The sequence below is a fragment of the Fusarium mangiferae genome (assembly GCF_900044065.1).
Source record: "Fusarium mangiferae strain MRC7560 genome assembly, contig: FMAN_scaffold009, whole genome shotgun sequence".
NCBI lineage: Eukaryota > Fungi > Ascomycota > Sordariomycetes > Hypocreales > Nectriaceae > Fusarium > Fusarium mangiferae.
The window spans coordinates 885674-902079 of record NW_024573929.1 but is presented as its reverse complement, the minus strand read 5'-3'; the positions used below and the strand labels follow the sequence as shown (position 1 = coordinate 902079).

The following is a 16406-nucleotide window of genomic DNA, read 5'->3' as shown; positions in this document are numbered from 1 at the left end:
TATTGGAAATAGTCATATAAGAGAAAAGGAAAAAACGCCAACTTTTAATTCTAAAGGTATACTGGGTGTCATGTCTATGCCTGGTCATCCATCATCATATCGCCATCAGCTTGCACTGCGCTCGGCTCGATCTCCAATAACGGTCCCTCCACAGGAGTAGCATTTCGTGGCCACACTCGCTTGTAGAGACTGACGCCGATGGAGTCTTGCGGATTGATACGCCCATCGAATGTTGCTTTGAAGTAACCATGCGTACCGAGAGGCTCCTTGACGAAACCACTGCGGCCACGCTTGGTCCATAGAGGCAGAGCCTTGAACCACTCGACATCTTCTCGGTTGAAGAACATGTATCGGATAGTGACGATCTTCTTGTGAATGTGGTAAGGATGGCCAGTGAGGATGATGCGCTTGGCGATGACGCGAGATGTGGATGGTGGCAGAGCGGTTCCTGTACCGATGAGTGAAAGACCAATGTGAGGGCCATCCTCGTTCTCGTCTTTCTCAACCTCCTCAGCTGTGGTTCGCTTGAAGAACAGAACAGGCACAGCACCCCATGTTAGAGGACCCATAAAGGTCGCAATAGCTGACTGACCGGGGTGGAGGAACCGGCAGTACTTGTGAACGTCGTTCGGTGTTTGTCCAGGCTGGGAGAAGAGAGGCTTGATAACCATTCGGCGAGGTCCGCACTGGACAATAAGCTCCTCCTTAGCCTTGATAGACTTGGTGAAGTCGGAGCTGAGATTGAAGAGGTAGTTGACAGCCGTCTTCTTGTTCTCATGTCGTAGAAGAGAAAAGAGGGTGAGTGGCTTCTTAGGATTGTAGGTCTTCTCCTGAATAGGGGAGATGCCCTTGATGTAAATGTGAACACGGGTACCAGGCTCAACACCACCGACCAGAGCCTCTCTTGTGGCTTGAGATTTTGAGGATTGATAGTTTGGAACTTGGAGAAGACGTCTCCACTCCTCAGGCTCATGTGCGCGATCCTCATCCTCCTGCCAGGTACTGGTTCGCAGACTCTTCAGACCACGATATCTGGCCAGACGTTCTCGGGCCAAAACGTGAGGGTGCAACTCAATCTCATCGGGAAACTCCATATCGTCCTCAACCTCATTTCGCTTTCCGGCTCGATATTGCTCAAGTTGCTTAGCATCCTCCTCCTCATCTGGCTCAATCATCATCTCTGATTGAGGATATTCTGAGGGAGCGCCCTCAGTGGCGGGTGCAGGGGCATAACCCTCAAGACCGTCCTCAGGGCGGGCCTCCTCATCGCCGGCCTCATCCTTCATCTCAAAGTCCTCCATATCGGACTCTGAGTCCGAGACATCCTCCAGATACCAAGCTGACTGGTAGTTGGATGTACCCTTGGGGACCTTCTTCTTGATCTTTCTTGCTTCAGCCTCCTCATCTGAGAAATAGTGGTGATCATCCAGAAGAACACCCTTCTTCTCAGTGGCATCAGTTGTCATAGCGTCATCAGCGTCGTCCATCATGACCTCCTCAGGAGCCAGCTCCACCAAGTCATCACGATCCTCAGAAGGCTCCTCCAGAAGCTTGCCAGCCTCTTCGGGGTCAACGGTCATCTCCTCTCCCTTCTTCTTGATCTGCTTGGGCAGAGGGGCAGCCTCAATCTTCTCGATCTGGAAAGTTCCCCAGTCGCCAACCTGAATAAGACGGTCGGCCTTGAGGCCCTTGCCTCGGACAACACCAGTGATTACTGTTGAATCGGACTCGGAGTAGGCGAACTTGACATCCTCCGCAAGCATCCAACTCCTCTCGTCTCTCCATCGGATGCCCTTTGGTGTTGTGCTGCACAGTGATCGCATGAGGTTGGCACAATCTTGTCGGTTCTCGATGCTATAAAGCTTCTCTTGCTCAGGGTGGAAATGTGTGATGAAAGACTTGAGGGAGACTAGAACGCTTTGTCGCTGTTTCGCGGGCTCAACCTTGTCGAGACCTTCAACGATAGTGAAGAGGGTGGACATGCCCTGGCTCTCAACACTTCGTAAGATCAACTCTCCAAGTTCATCGACCTCAACGTTGGCGGACAGAACGACAATGACGAAATCGGCGACACGGGCAGCGTCAAGACAGGCGTTCAGGTCTCGCTCGATAGGGATGTATTGCAATTTTTGCTTGAATCGGTCGACTGTGACTCGGTAGTTGCCGCTTTCGGTGTTGTCCTCGATATCGACGCTGCTGTTCAGCTGCTTGATCGCAGCGTTAAGGTCGGTTCCAGCGCAAAGAGGGATGATGGCGACATGTCGAGGAGCGCCATCCTTTCCAGCGAAGACAGAGGTTTCCTTGACATGTTCCTTGTGCTTGTTCAATCGGGCCTGCTTGGCCTGGTTTCGTCGGTCGAATTTAGACATGACTTGTTGATGGGGAGTCTTTCTGTTTCCCTTTTCGTCGGCAACTCGGCCTGTGTTTGTGTCAGAATTGGAGAAATGACAAAATTTCGGGAGTCTTACCCTTTGCGCGATCCCTCAACTCATGCTTAGAAGCAGCCCGTGACTTGAAGGCCTTGTGTGTAACCTTTGTGGTTGGCCTATGGGAATGAGCCACAGCGACGGGCATTTTGCTCTCGCCACCGGCTTTGAATCGAAATGGTAACGAAGCCAGATTGAGAAACAGAAATATCGAATTGAGATTTCTGTACAAATTGTAGGCAAAATGATGGCAATATCGTCGATATTCTTAGGCGGTGATGGCGGGGTTAAATCCAAAATAATTTTTGTGCCTATCGATAGTGGCGTATTAGTGGATGACAGAAAGAACCCTGATTGTTGGATGGATGATGAGTCTCCGAGGTACAGACTTATTAGTGATTGATCTCACAATCGTACATAGTGAAAGCAAAGGAATATCTGTTTTTTATATGCAATTAATTTAAGTCTATATTTTTTATTTACATGATATTTTAAGTCAATGAGCATAACTTTGCATCCATTGAACCAGATACTCGGACGACCGTTTATTCTGTCAATCAAGAGTGGAGCATCGCATCCAATAGCCTCAGCACGATAAGCGGTGAATTTTTTTGTCGATAAGGAAAGTTGTATGCCAATCCATCCGCCATCTAATTCAAAGTTGCCCTTCTTCCAGTTGAGCGCGTTGACAATACGAAAATATGGAGGTCGACACAGTTGATGCGCCCACCTCAAAGGTGCGCCACAATGGCGCACTCGCTGTTCAAGGTGCCAGAACAGAACTCGTTCCCCGTCAGGAGCGAGAACGTGCTCGTCGAATCCGAGAAGCAAACAAAGCCTACGGTCGAGGGAAGAAGGTCAACATCAAGGCCATCAAGGACAAGAAGCTTCGAAGTAACATGAAGCGCCTTGAGGGCAAGTGCCAGGATGCTGCGCTGAAAGCTAAAGACGCCGAGATTCTGCTCGAGAACACATCTGGCTTTCTCGAAGCTGAGGACGAGCTCGAACGAACATACAAAGTCCGACAAGACGATATTACTTCGGATATTGCTGTGGGGACTGCGCAAAATCGATTCGAGCTCAAGCTGGAAGATCTGGGGCCATATCACTTCGATTACTCGAGGAATGGGCGGGACCTGTTGCTCGGTGGTCGAAAGGGTCATGTTGCGACGATGGACTGGCGAGCGGGTAAGCTTGGTTGCGAATTGCAGCTGGGTGAGACCGTGAGGGATATCAAGTGGCTACACAACAACCAGTACTTTGCTGTTGCGCAAAAGAAGTACGTTTACATCTACGATCACAACGGCGTGGAACTGCATACTTTGAGGAAACACCAGGAGGTGTCTCATATGGAGTTTCTGCCATACCACTACCTATTAGCAACAATTGTGAGTTTCACCTTTCCCGACCACTACATGCACAACTAACAGTGACAGGGCTCTGTCGGTTTCCTCAAATACCAGGACACATCAACAGGCCAACTCGTCGCCGAAATTCCCACCCGATTAGGCCAACCATGTTCCCTCAAGCAGAACCCCTGGAACGCTATTCTACATGTCGGTCACCAGAACGGAACAGTCACACTATGGTCGCCCAATACTCAAGATCCTCTTGTTAAATTGTTAGCGCATAGGGGACCTGTACGAGACTTGGCTATTGACCGTGAAGGTCGATACATGGTGTCAGCAGGTCAGGATCAGAAGATGGCAGTCTGGGATCTGAGAATGTTCCGAGAGGTCAACAACTACTTCACACGCCAGCCTGCTTCTTCTCTGGCTATTTCAGATACTGGATTGACAGCTGTTGGATGGGGTACTCAGACGACGATCTGGAAGGGTCTTTTCGACAAGAATGCCCCTGTTCAAGAAAAGGTCCAAAGTCCTTATATGGCCTGGGGTGGTGAGGGCAAGCGCATTGAGCGCGTGCGCTGGTGCCCCTTTGAAGATGTTCTCGGCCTCGGCCACGATTCAGGATTTTCTTCCATCATCGTCCCTGGCGCTGGTGAAGCCAACTACGACGCACTGGAAGTCAACCCCTTCGAGACCGCCAAGCAGCGACAGGAATCCGAAGTCAAGGGCCTGCTGAACAAGCTCCAGCCCGACATGATCGCCCTCGACCCCAACTACATCGGAAACTTGGATCTGCGATCCGACAAGCAGCGCCGCGCCGAGAAGGATCTCGACACACCAGCCACAGATATCGCCGAGGAGATCCGCAAGCGAGCAAGAGGCAAGAATGGCGCGCTCAAGAAGTATCTGCGCAAGCAGCGAAAGAAGAACATCATCGACGACAAGAGGTTGCAGGTGGACGAGATCTGGAAGGAGCAGCAGGCCAAAAAGGACAAGAAGCAGCTCGAGGCGGAAGCGGATCTGGGACCGGCGTTGGCGAGATTTGCGAAAAAGGAGTAATAGACTTGGATGTGCAAATGCGAATAATACCCTTTATCACAGAAAATATGCTTCTTTTGAGTGAAAAATGCGGGTTTGTCTATCAAATCCCCATGCGAGAGTCTATTTTGCAGTACTTTTTACATATCCGACCCAATTCGTAATCCCATGCGTGTCTTCGTGTATCCCCAGAATCCTTTCTATTCTTTGCGAGTGTTCGCCATTTACAGCAGCTTGAGTCCACCAGTGACCTGGTCAACGAGGCTTCTAGGCGCAGGTCCAACGCCCAGCACTGTCATGCTGCCCGCCTCAATTTGTGTTCGGCCAGCATCCTGGATAACCTCAGCTGTGATACCGAGAGACCGGGCCTTGCGTCGAAGCTCGAGCAATTCGTCCTGACTCTTGACTTGCACGGCGATCTTGGCCTGGCCGAGACGTTCCCAGCGCTTGAGGATCTTGGACAGGGGAGAGTTAGCGGGGGCGCGGGAGAGGGCCTTGTAGCATGCGAGGGTAGCGTGGGAGCATTGAGCAGCGATTTTGCCTACAACACATATTGTTAGCACTCTACATAGATGGTTTCGAGAGTAATTGTGTTAGTATACCCTTTGTCATGCCTAGATCTGTTCGCACAACAAGAACAAGCTTGCACTCCTCGCCATTGTCCTTCAGAACAGGCTCCTTCTCCTTCTCAACATTCTTCAAACCCTGCTTCTTATCGGCATCAGCGCCATTAGCCCAGTTGGGAGCATGATCGAGAATAGTGTCATCTTCGTCGATATCGCTTTCGTCGCTCTCGACAGGATCGTGTATGTTGCGCCGGCGCTCCTCGAACAGAGAGGGTGGGATGAGGTAGCCTCGGATAGTATAGATACCGAAAGCGTAACCGGTGAGGAGGGCCACGACGGCCGTGGAGATGATGACTCCTGTTTGTTCACCTGGGTTCATCGCCATGGTTGGGTGTGAGGAGGAGGATTTGAGGTTGTGATGCTGTTTTTGGTGGTTTTGGTGATCCCAGTGCTGTAGGTTGACGTTGGTTACATCACGTGGGGCATCAGCGAGAATCGATGCCGATTTCATGGGTGTTTCAAAGCCCGGTCACGATCATGTTTTCAGTTTTATTCATTGCTTGACTTTCTTACCTGTCGTTTCAATTTTCAGATTATTCGTCAAATTAATAATTAGCATGATACATTGCTCCCGGTGCAGCCGTATTTAACTCTGTCCAAGGTACCTAGTCAACTGTTTAACCAACTATAGTATCTGGTCCTGGTCCCGTCTTGTTATACACTATTCACATGAGACTCGCCTCGTTACAATTCAAAACGCTCAAAACGACATATTATTTTCTGAAGCTCCTCACATTACCAATACACCGCGTTGGATGTACCCTGACTCGTCGACCAAGGGGTGACATCCAAACATCTTGGAAAAGTCGTTCAGACAGGCACTTCGGGCCTCCATATGACCCTTCTTCATGCTTATTCCAACTTTAGGAACAAAGTTGACATATTTCTCATGTCCATTGATTAAGAGAGGACCCTCTCCAGTGAGAAGTCCGTGGACATAGTTCATGGCAAGATCCTCGCAGTTGAAGCCCTCGTCGACATACTCCCTGATCTGTGTCATGATTGTGTCATTGGAGGAGTAATAGTCGAGGAACGACACATGTGAGAAAGCGAGATTGGTCAGAACCATGTTATACTCGTCCTCTCCCCATCTGCTGGAGCAGAACGTGTACTTGTGGTATCCAAACGTATCGACAGGTGTGCATCGAGCGAGAGCACCGACCATCCGATTCCTGCCAAACTTGCGCCATGTCTGGAAGACGAACTCGAGGTCGTTTGGGTGATAGTAGACATCATCGTCCGAGAGCAGAATCGCTTGTGTCTTGTAGTCGGGATCTGGCCAGAGCTTTTCGTTGAGACTGTTGCGCTTCGACTTTCGGAATCGGACGGGGACACCGTGTTTCGAAACATAGTCCTCTGGGGGGTAGTTTTCGAGGTCGTTCCAGACGACGACTATTTCAAGGAGCGAGGGGACTTCCTCGCTCAGGATGATGTTGAGCGTTTCTTGGAGTTCCTTCGGTCGACGATACGTTTGCATAGCAATTCTGGAACACGGCCATTGTTAGCATTCTACCAATGAGACCGGAACGAGATCCAGAAGCGTACGTAAACTTGTCATCCATCAGATTCTCGTACTTCTTCTGTGAAGCTTCCCAGATGTCCCTCGTTCCATTAACCCCCTTGCTCTGACATGTAGGATATCTCGAGATATGGCTGACAAGTTTTGGTATAAAGAAGCCCGCATTCGTCAACTTTGCCAAAACGATAATAAATGTGAGAGCAAAGAACACAGCAGACGTAATAGTCGCCGCTCTTCGAAATGCTCTCGATTTTACGACCTTTGGCGTACGAAGTTTCACCCACTCAATCTTGTCTGCCACCCTATTCCTCAGGGGCAGAGTCTTCTCCATGAAGGAGGAGTTTGAAGGCTTCAACATTGTTGCTTGTGGCAGAAGCCGGGAATGCTGTCCCATGATACCGTTGGGTAATCCTATATACTATATAAAGGGGAAGCGTTGTTTCCAAGGGAGAGCACACGGGAGAGGCGTCTGGTATGTGTCGGCTGCGAATTATTGGGCAAGATAACCAATTCGATTTGTTGGAATCTTGGTATATGACTCGGAATCGAATTATAAGTGCATGATGGCGGACTTGGCACGCTTGGGGAGAGTGCGAGCTGAGATTAGAGGCGAGAAGGGGGAAGAAGCAAACATGAGCAGAGGAGACATCGACAGACAGAGGCTAGAGAGGGTCGGTATCATGAAGAACAGAAGCAAAATGGACATTTCTTTGTTGGCATCGACTTAGACATATACATCCTCCCTTGCTTCAAATTCCCCCTTGGATGGCAGCCAAAAATCAAGTCTAAATCTAAGCCTAAGTCTAACTGTAGTAAATTATAGTGCAGCTCTTGGTAATCTCCCGCAAGGGAATGGACACGCTACCAATGATAGCAAGTTGTTGTCGCACGTAGAGACATGTTTATTTAATCGCCGCATGTCCGTTCATGTTCTCTCAGCAAATCGGTTGACCCAATGCTACGTCTCACGGCTGTGGTTCGTTCGTCTCTTCCAATATCTTCCGCTAGACTCGACATGGAAAGGAGACGACGATCTTGGTTGTGCCATGTTAGTTATCGCAGCGAGGATCGCGTGACTGTTTCACTCCTGATTTAAAATATCAGGAGTTTAGTTTGAGTCTATTTTACCTAGAGGACGATTAATTCAATAGTTTACGTTTTTGAGAATGATGCCAAGTCCACTGAACCTTGTCTCGTAGATCAAAGTCCGGTAATAGCCCCTGTATTTCCATCGTTAGCGGCTGAGCGCCACTATCAAACCCTCCCCTGCATGTACGTGCGTGCTTGTGATCCTCCCGCACTTTGCCGACGTCAAACTCACAACCAGTCACTGTCCAACATTACACAACATAACTGCTGATATCTTGGCATCATGAGCGCAAATAAGGCTCTCATAGTCGGCATCTCGGGGTGCTCCTCAAGTGGGAAAACGACCCTGGCGCGGCTGCTGCGGGACATTTTCCCCAATACTTTCATTCTTCACGAGGATGACTTTTATAGACCTGAGAATGAGTATGATACCTTGTAAACGATATTTTGACATGAGCCATGTCTAACTTTTATAGGCTACCGACCAAAAATGGTCTCTTAGACTGGGACTGTGCTGAGGCCCTCGACATCCCGGCCATGGCCGAGTCCCTCGCTTATATCCGCCAACACGCTGCCTTTCCTGTAAGTCCTACATCTTGAGTCATGGTGTATGTCTGATATAATCCTTTAGCCTACCCTTGACTCCAAGGAAGATAAAAACTCCGTGGGCAAGTGCCCCGTATCAGAAGCCAGCATCGCCGCTCAACGTGCCAAAGTCGATGCCGCTCTAGGCCCAGACCATCCCCTCCGCAAAAGTCTCCGTCTATGTCTCCTCGATGGCTTTCTTCTCTACTCCCCTTCTATGGCTGCCATTAAGCCCAACTTGGACATCAAACTCTTTCTGCGTACAACATATGAGAAGGCTAAGAAGAGAAGAGAAGCCAGAGACGGATACGTCACCCTGGAGGGCTTCTGGGCAGATCCTCCTGGTTACGTTGATAAGATTGTATGGCCCAACTATGTAGAAGAGCACGCTTGGATGTTCGAGGATGGTGACGTAGAGGGTAAGTTCAAGACGGATGTTTTGGATAAGGACGGTATCAAGGTACAGGGTGATGTGAGTGCTGATGGAGATATCGAGAAGACATTTGAGTGGACAGTAGACACAATCTTGGAAGAACTTGGAAAGCAAGTATAGACGAGCTAGGGTATCTATCTAGGTATCTGCAAGCAATGTCTAATCTTATCCTTCTTGATCTACCCTCTCCAAGTGAGTTCTAGTATCCTCTCGCCTCAAAATTTCTTAAACTTCTTCTTTTCTGAAAGAGCAGCTATCTCGTGATCTTCTGAAACGTCAACTGGTCTCTTTTTACTTTGACGGCCGTTCGACGTCTCATCGTCTGAGAACCCAATCAGATCCTCCTCCATGGGATGATAGCCAAGATCCACTTCCTTTGGATGGTCAACCGACATCTCGTCCTCCGAGAAGTCGATCAAATCCTCCTCTAAGCATCCATGAGTTAAACCCACTTCTTTTGTATGGGTGGCTAACTGCTTCGTATTCTCGTTCTTTGGTGGCCCGACCAATGACTTTGTCTTGTTCTCCTTCTTCGGAGCAACGACCAGATCCTTGTCCTCCGAGTTCTCAGTTAGGGTGCCTTCCATTGGATGATCGATGGACTCCTTCTCTGGCGAAGTACCGGCCGAGACCTCGTCCTGTTTGTGTGCAAGATCATCTCTCTGTGAGGCGTGTACATGATCCCCTTCCTACGAGGTGTCCATGGCATCTTGTTGCTGATCGACTGCATTCATCTCCCCTGTCAAAAGTCGAATCGCCTTCTCCGCAGCTTTAGCCATAGCCTCAACTTTGTTGAGAGAACCTTCGACTTCTGCTACCAACCGCTCTCCGATTGTGAGTTCACAGCTCCATCGAGGCTCGGGTTCTTCGATCTGGGTTGTGGTGTATTTCATTTTACTTGCAAGAGCGAATTTGGAGAGTTGCTCTTTGGGATGCTGAACGTGTATGTCCTTCTCCATCACCAAATTCAGATATTCCATTACCCGAAATCTTTCAAGAACACGTGTGCATTCTTCAATCGATCCGGAGTCGACCCAGACTGCACCGATAATAGCTTCAAACATATCCGAATAAAACTTTGGGGGCTGAAGGCGTGCGAGGAGTACCCAGGGGTAGTGGTAACCACCCCACAGAGCCGTGTTAAGCTCCGATCGCATGGACTCGAATCTCTCCTCAGTTTTTACCATGGCATTGACCATTTCGGAGGAGTTAAACCTCATGAACTTCCAAAGTGGAAGTTTAGTAGTTTTGGTTATCAGTTCTATAAGTTTACCCTCGGGTTTGACTTCCAAGTCTCCGGTAGCTTCGGTTGTAGGCTCACTGTTGGTCACAACTTCCAGGTCCTTTCGCTCGATAGAGTTGGTAAGATTCACGAATGAAAGAAAATCTCCATTCACGATAGCCGTTTTGATCATATGAAGTCGACCAGTAGGAATTGGTGGATCGTGCTGAAACATTTTGGTGACAACGATATAATCCAGGACAGCATCCCCTAGAAACTCGAGCTGCTCGTAGGATCTTTCCTGCATGATTGTAGCATATGAAGGATGGGTAACTGCTTCAAGCAGCAAAGACTTCTTCTTGAACGTATACTTGATCAGGTCTTCAAGGGGTTCAATGATACTGGGAAGCTTAACGTCGCTAGGAGCTGCAGCAAAGAGAATGTCTCTAGCCACACCCTCTTGATGCCAGTTACACTTGTCGCCCAAAAAGACTGAAATGCATTTAAGGGCCTTGGTCATCCCCCCGTCTTGGTAAGAGGCTCCAATAAGTGCCTCTACAACATCGGCCAAGGTCTTCGATCCTCGCGTTGGCGCAGGTCGAGGGCGAAACTTTTCTTTGGAAACGTCATCAAGATAGAGTGGCCTCCATTTCAAGGCGGTGAAACTCTTCGAAAGAATGAACTTTGAAAGACCTTTCTCAAGACACACTCGTTGGAGGCGTTCGTTGGATACGAGTCGATCTTTAAAATGGTTCAGAAGCCCTTCGGGCCAAGACGGGTCTGTGGCAGTTAGTTAGTGTATCGACCTCCACAACAAGGGGGGGCTACTTACGTTCAGAGTAAGCCTGAGTGACGGCGCAAAACTTCAAAATCGAATCGCCCAGAAGTTCAAGTCTCTGGTAGTTAACAGGCTCACAAGCACTAGGTGAGCTTATGGCCTCGAGCACCAACTGCAAATTCTCGATGCCAACTGGCTTCAGAAGGGTAGACGATAATTCAGAAGCAATAAGATGCACCTCTAGCTCATGTATGATGTGTGGAATGAACAGACCGCACTTGACGACTCGTCTTCCGACCTTATCAACACGGGCATGAGAAATGGGAAGCACATATTCGTACGGCTTAGTGCTTGACTTGGGCTGAACATCTTTTAAATCATGAAGTAAATCGTTTCGGGTACCCCATTTTTCCAGAACCAGATACTCCTCATGCTCTTTTGCTTCCTCATATTCATAAAATGGGTGTTGCACATCGAGATATTTAGGTTTTGAGGGAATCGTGCGGACGTAGTGAAACGGCCTGTTTTCTTGGTCCCGCACAAGAACTCTGTGCTTCTTGGCTTGTTCTTCCCCTGCTCCGCGGAAGGGATATGCAGCCATGGAATCCCGGGTGACGCGGGGGGCAGGGAAGATGGATGTACTCTCCAAAGACATCTTGATGACATGCCCGCGATCTTCGACATTCCAGCGGTGCTGGAAGTTCATAGCCAAGAGAGCCGAAGTTATATCTAGCTCGTTTGTAGATACCTCGTCGGGTATGTCGTCGACCGAACTCCATACAATGGACCACTTGGAGCCACCCCCAGGGTATAACGTGATATTTCGAGGTAGGTCAATCAGAGCAGGTAAAATGACGCCAAAGAGACAAGGGCGGTTGAACTCGTCATCAGTGAACTCGAACAAGTAGTATTGCTTTTCACAATCCGACTTCCAGCGTTGGGCGATCTGGACCCAGGGGTCGAATAGGGGCTCCGGTATTAGGTCAATCTTTTCTTCCACCTTCTCTGACTTGGCATTGAGAGGGGCCAAGTTATCTGTGACCAGCCCAGCTTCGTACAAAGCGACATATGCCTGAAATGCTGCATCTCTGATGGCATTCCGTTCAGACTTCCATCCGCAAGCACTTTTGAACGTGCGAAGATTCAGCGGCAACCCTCCCGGCAAAGTGACCGTAGCTCTCAAGATCGGCCCACCGTATAGAGTCTCTTCTTTATGGAAGACGTATTCAGGGAGCTGGGTGATATAATCCGTGCGAAAAACAACCTGGCAAAAGCGATCCAAGTGTTGTCGAGCATTTTCGAGGTCGAGCCGTGCTCCCGTGCTCTTCACGATATAGTAGGTAGAATCAATATCCTCAGCCCATGCCTGTTTATCCAATCGATCCAACTCTCGTTGGTCATCTTCATAACGTTCCTTCATGCCTACCTCCAGGTCTTCCCAGGCGCGGGTGTCTGCACTTGAGCTCAGCAAGGCAATCATCTTGGACTCCGGCATGCGAGCTCGTCCACGGCGCTGGATAAATGACTTGAGGGTAGCAATCTCGTCGAAGGACACAACTAGGTTACATGCGGGAACATCAATGCCTTCTTCTAAGACACTGGTAGCCACCAGGAGATCGATAGCCCCTGATCTAAAATCCTCGAGTACTTTGTCAGAGTCAATGGGGTACTCATAGACCCTCTGTTTCTGGAGTCCGTAGCTCGAAGCCCCGACTATTGCACCGACTTTGTAACGGTCTCGGATAGGGGGGTAGTTGTTAAGAAGCTTGCAAAGCGTATGCGCTGCAGTTCGTTCCTTGACAAAAATGATTCCAACTACATCGTTCTTGACCTCAAGAAGTTCATGGATCAGTCGGCTAGTTTTGTGCGACACGGTTTGCTCGGTTGGTGGTGAGTTGTCAACGACACCGATGTTGATTCGGCGCAAGTGCCCTGCAAGATAGGTCCTGTCCTCGTTGGACCATGCATCGGTGAAATTAATGTTCTCGTCGATTCTGCCAAGGAAGTTCTTGATCATCTGTGAAATATAATAGTCTGCTGCCCAGCTGCCCAGTTCGGCAAGGATTTCTCTGCTCTTGTTCCAGAGGCCTTTGATTTGCTGTTGCGAGAAGGTGTCGTGCTTCATAATCAGGTTCATTAACCTTTCCCGCTTCTTTTCATCATTAGCGACAAGAGCCTTTAACTTAAGAACCTCGGGATCCTTTGCGATATCCATGTCCGAGTATTCTGATTGCAATTGTTGCATCAGTGGCGTACGGGGAGGGATCTTCGTAACATCGTAGAGTGAGCGAACGAGGTGAGGCTTGTTGGTATGCTTTAGCAGTTGCTCTCGATGAATGGTCGGTGTAACACAGATAGCGTCCATGGTATTCTCTAGTTTCTCGATCTCCTTAAGATCTGATGAGATAATGGGACTGGCAGTCAAGCCAAGTATGGCTGGTACTGGCATACCCGCGTTCTTGTGTCGATGGTAGAAGTTCATCATAATCTTCCGCCCAGGGTTGTTCTTAACGCAATTATGGACTGCCACTGGTTAACAAGAGTGATTGTAAGGCGAACAGCCACTTACCTTCGTCAAATACTATTAAAGCGAGCATGTCCATTGTGACAAAGGCGTGGTCAAGAGCATCACGCAAGATGGAGAATGTAGATACGATGATGCGAGTGCCCTTGAGAATTTGGGGCCAAACCCCTGGCGACCATGCATCGATGTTGAGCTGCCCCGTAAGCAGTCTCATGGGAACCGATGGCATTTGTCCTTTGATGACATTATACTGTTGCTCAACGAGTCCAACGGTCTTACCCAAGAACCACACAAGCTTTACATAGGTAGTCAGTGACCTGCCATGGGTTTAGTTATTGATCCACGAACCTTGTCAGGTGAACATCTCTCGAGTTCCGCTTGAATGCGAAGAACGGCGCTATAGTGTTCAGTCAACGTCTCAATCCCAGAACACTCTGCTATGAACATACACTTGTGTCTTCCCGCTGCCCGTATCCATCTGATGACTGTTAGCCGATATGATTCGAAGTAACGATGCCTGAAGGTGCTTACGGCAACGATGACGTTCCTCCTCAGGCTCTGCTCCAGCATCTCTCGCTGGTAGGCACGAGGCTTGATGATGTCCGGGACTAGAGGCACATATTTGGACTTGTTTGAGGCCTTTTGTTTGCCAGTTTGGGCCTTGTCAGTGGGGAGAATGCTCACTGTCTCTTCGACCTCGATCATTGGTGATGGCGTCGAGGCGGTAGCAGGACTCTCCGACCGTGAGGAGTCTGCACTCCCGCTGTTAGGAGACTGCTCTTCATCGATTTCCATCATTTTCTTATCATGGGGGAGTAGTGAGTAGCAATATTGAAGTCTTGGGCGAGCCAAGTGCTGGGGTATTCTGGTTCGCTTCAGCGAAGCTGTCTTCACGCGGGAGAGTGACTGGTGGAAAGCTAAAGAACAGAAGAAGGTTTGAGGATAGTGCCTTGCTCTCAGAAGCATGAGAAGGAAAAAGAAAGAAAGTTATATCAAGGAAAGAGAGGTATAATGAAGTGAGATGGTGGGAGGCCCACCGAGAATTGTTGGTGTAGGAAGCACTGATTCACAACCTCAGCACTTGGGAGTGTGCGGAGGGAGGGACTGACTGCGCAGATTGGGTAGCAAATGTGCATCTGTCACTGCAGAGCCGAATCAGGAGATAATAGTCTCCCCGTCACTTCGAAATTACTGCTAGAAAGTCAAGTAGAAACTCAATTTTTATTTTCCTACATCAATAAGTACTTCTCCTTGTATTTCATGTCCGCTTCCTTGTTAGACTGTTAGCAATTGAATGTTCTAGCACTGGGGGTGCTCTGTAGTCTGAGGTGCCAATGCAGGGGAGATTAGCACCGTTTATCCTCACTACTACGCTGAACAGGCACCAAGAACACAATGTAATTGCAAGAAAGCCAAGAACAATAGAAGTTCTTCTTCTGTTCAACATTTCTTTCAGGCCCATGGTAGTTAGTTTTATTTTCACTGTGTTTTCCATCTAGTTTCGTGCAAGCTGACCTCCTAGTGATCAAGTGACAATATTCATCTTGAGTGGTCATAGGCTTTCATCGCAGCTTCACCTTCGACCTACCACTGTCAAACTGGAGGCGCCCTCCTACGAACCATCAATATCTCAACTTTCTTTGCCACTCTTTGCGTACACTGAAATCACGGATGGCCATGGATCTCCCCGTACGAATACCTTCCACGGATCAAACCATAGATTTATACGTAACCGGCTTCAATGCGTGGAACCAGCTCACATTCGACCCTCAGCCAGCGGACGAAGAGCCTGACGATGTATTCACTTTCACAAAAGTATTGGCAGCCAAGTCTCTTGGACGAATTGCTTCCCAACTCAGCTATACTGTGGGTAGGTTCTTCGTTCTATAACGTGGACGTGGAATCCTTTCTAACACTTAACAGTTCAACAAGATGCAACCTGGGCCATCGCTGGATCATCCCCTCGCCAGCTTCTTCACCGTGAAGACAACCAAGGATTTCTATTCGACTCTCCGAGTGCTATCTCAGGGGATGGTAAGGTCTTAACTGCTCAGGAGTCGGACTGTTCATCCTTAAATCACGCCATTTCTCAGTATCCATCTTTGGCTGCATGGAAAGCCAGCAAGAGTACCGATTCCTGGCCTTGCAAGGCTGCTGTCCGCCAGATAACGGCCTATGACGCTGGCTTCATTATTCTTCTCGAGGATCAGACCGTCCTAAGCTGTGGTGACCCACGATTCCGAGACTGCCTCGGCCGTGAAGTTAACGAGTCCCGGTCAGTATTCATGAGTCACTACGGAGAGACCATACTGATCGTGTTGTTAGCCCTGCCAACGAACCTGGAGTCATACAAGATCTGAGTGATCTTGGCGAGCCCATCAAGAAGATTGCAGCAGCCGGATACACAGCTGCAGCTTTGACAGAGAGTGGCGGATTGTATCTCTGGGGCATGGCACCCCCTGGCTCACAATGCCGACACAACGTATTTCAAGATATCAGCGAGCTACCGAATTACTTCGAAGTTGACGGAGACAAAGACGTGCAGGATATTGGACTTGGAGAATCACATGCCATTGCTCTTACGACTGATGGCTGCGTCTACATAATAGGGGACAACACTAATGGCCAAGTTGGTCGTGGGAAGGATGCTCAAGATCCAGTTTCATCATGGTTAAAGATAGATTTTACGCCCCCTGAGGGTTGGGCAATTATTGCCGTTGAGGCTGGCCCCAGATCATCATTCATAGTCACAAAAAAGGTAAAACAATCTCAAAGCTCATAATGAGCTGTTCTTCTATCAGAACCAGCTCTAGTGAG

General features: G+C 48.9%; 7 protein-coding genes across 7 annotated transcripts; 3 read left to right on the top strand and 4 right to left on the bottom strand.

Annotated features, from left to right (window-relative positions):
- Nucleotides 1-74: 74 nt before the first annotated feature.
- FMAN_12387 (putative TSR1 Protein required for processing of 20S pre-rRNA in the cytoplasm, associates with pre-40S ribosomal particles) lies at nt 75-2574 on the bottom strand (the record flags this gene model as incomplete). The annotated part of the gene is made up of 2 exons (XM_041834921.1): nt 75-2419; nt 2469-2574. 2 exons carry the CDS (start codon nt 2572-2574, stop codon nt 75-77), a joined length of 2451 nt encoding a protein of 816 aa, XP_041685136.1.
- A 553-nt stretch (nt 2575-3127) lies between these two features.
- Nucleotides 3128-4834, top strand: FMAN_12386 (putative UTP7-U3 snoRNP protein; the record flags this gene model as incomplete). The annotated part of the gene is made up of 2 exons (XM_041834920.1): nt 3128-3814; nt 3863-4834. 2 exons carry the CDS (start codon nt 3128-3130, stop codon nt 4832-4834), a joined length of 1659 nt encoding a protein of 552 aa, XP_041685135.1.
- Nucleotides 4835-5037: 203 nt separating this feature from the next.
- On the bottom strand, nt 5038-5764 carry FMAN_12385 (uncharacterized protein; the record flags this gene model as incomplete). The annotated part of the gene is made up of 2 exons (XM_041834918.1): nt 5038-5354; nt 5416-5764. The coding sequence occupies 2 exons, from the start codon at nt 5762-5764 to the stop codon at nt 5038-5040; spliced, it is 666 nt and encodes a 221-aa protein (XP_041685134.1).
- A 405-nt stretch (nt 5765-6169) lies between these two features.
- FMAN_12384 (uncharacterized protein) lies at nt 6170-7316 on the bottom strand (the record flags this gene model as incomplete). Its single annotated transcript, XM_041834917.1, has 2 exons — nt 6170-6923; nt 6985-7316. The coding sequence occupies 2 exons, from the start codon at nt 7314-7316 to the stop codon at nt 6170-6172; spliced, it is 1086 nt and encodes a 361-aa protein (XP_041685133.1).
- A 1014-nt stretch (nt 7317-8330) lies between these two features.
- Nucleotides 8331-9185, top strand: FMAN_12383 (uncharacterized protein; the record flags this gene model as incomplete). Its single annotated transcript, XM_041834916.1, has 3 exons — nt 8331-8470; nt 8524-8629; nt 8679-9185. The coding sequence occupies 3 exons, from the start codon at nt 8331-8333 to the stop codon at nt 9183-9185; spliced, it is 753 nt and encodes a 250-aa protein (XP_041685132.1).
- Nucleotides 9186-9754: 569 nt separating this feature from the next.
- On the bottom strand, nt 9755-14384 carry FMAN_12382 (uncharacterized protein; the record flags this gene model as incomplete). The annotated part of the gene is made up of 6 exons (XM_041834915.1): nt 9755-11067; nt 11120-13588; nt 13635-13884; nt 13938-13986; nt 14039-14067; nt 14121-14384. The coding sequence occupies 6 exons, from the start codon at nt 14382-14384 to the stop codon at nt 9755-9757; spliced, it is 4374 nt and encodes a 1457-aa protein (XP_041685131.1).
- Nucleotides 14385-15266: 882 nt separating this feature from the next.
- On the top strand, nt 15267-16371 carry FMAN_16162 (uncharacterized protein; the record flags this gene model as incomplete). The annotated part of the gene is made up of 3 exons (XM_041834914.1): nt 15267-15459; nt 15513-15864; nt 15915-16371. 3 exons carry the CDS (start codon nt 15267-15269, stop codon nt 16369-16371), a joined length of 1002 nt encoding a protein of 333 aa, XP_041685130.1.
- Nucleotides 16372-16406: the final 35 nt, after the last annotated feature.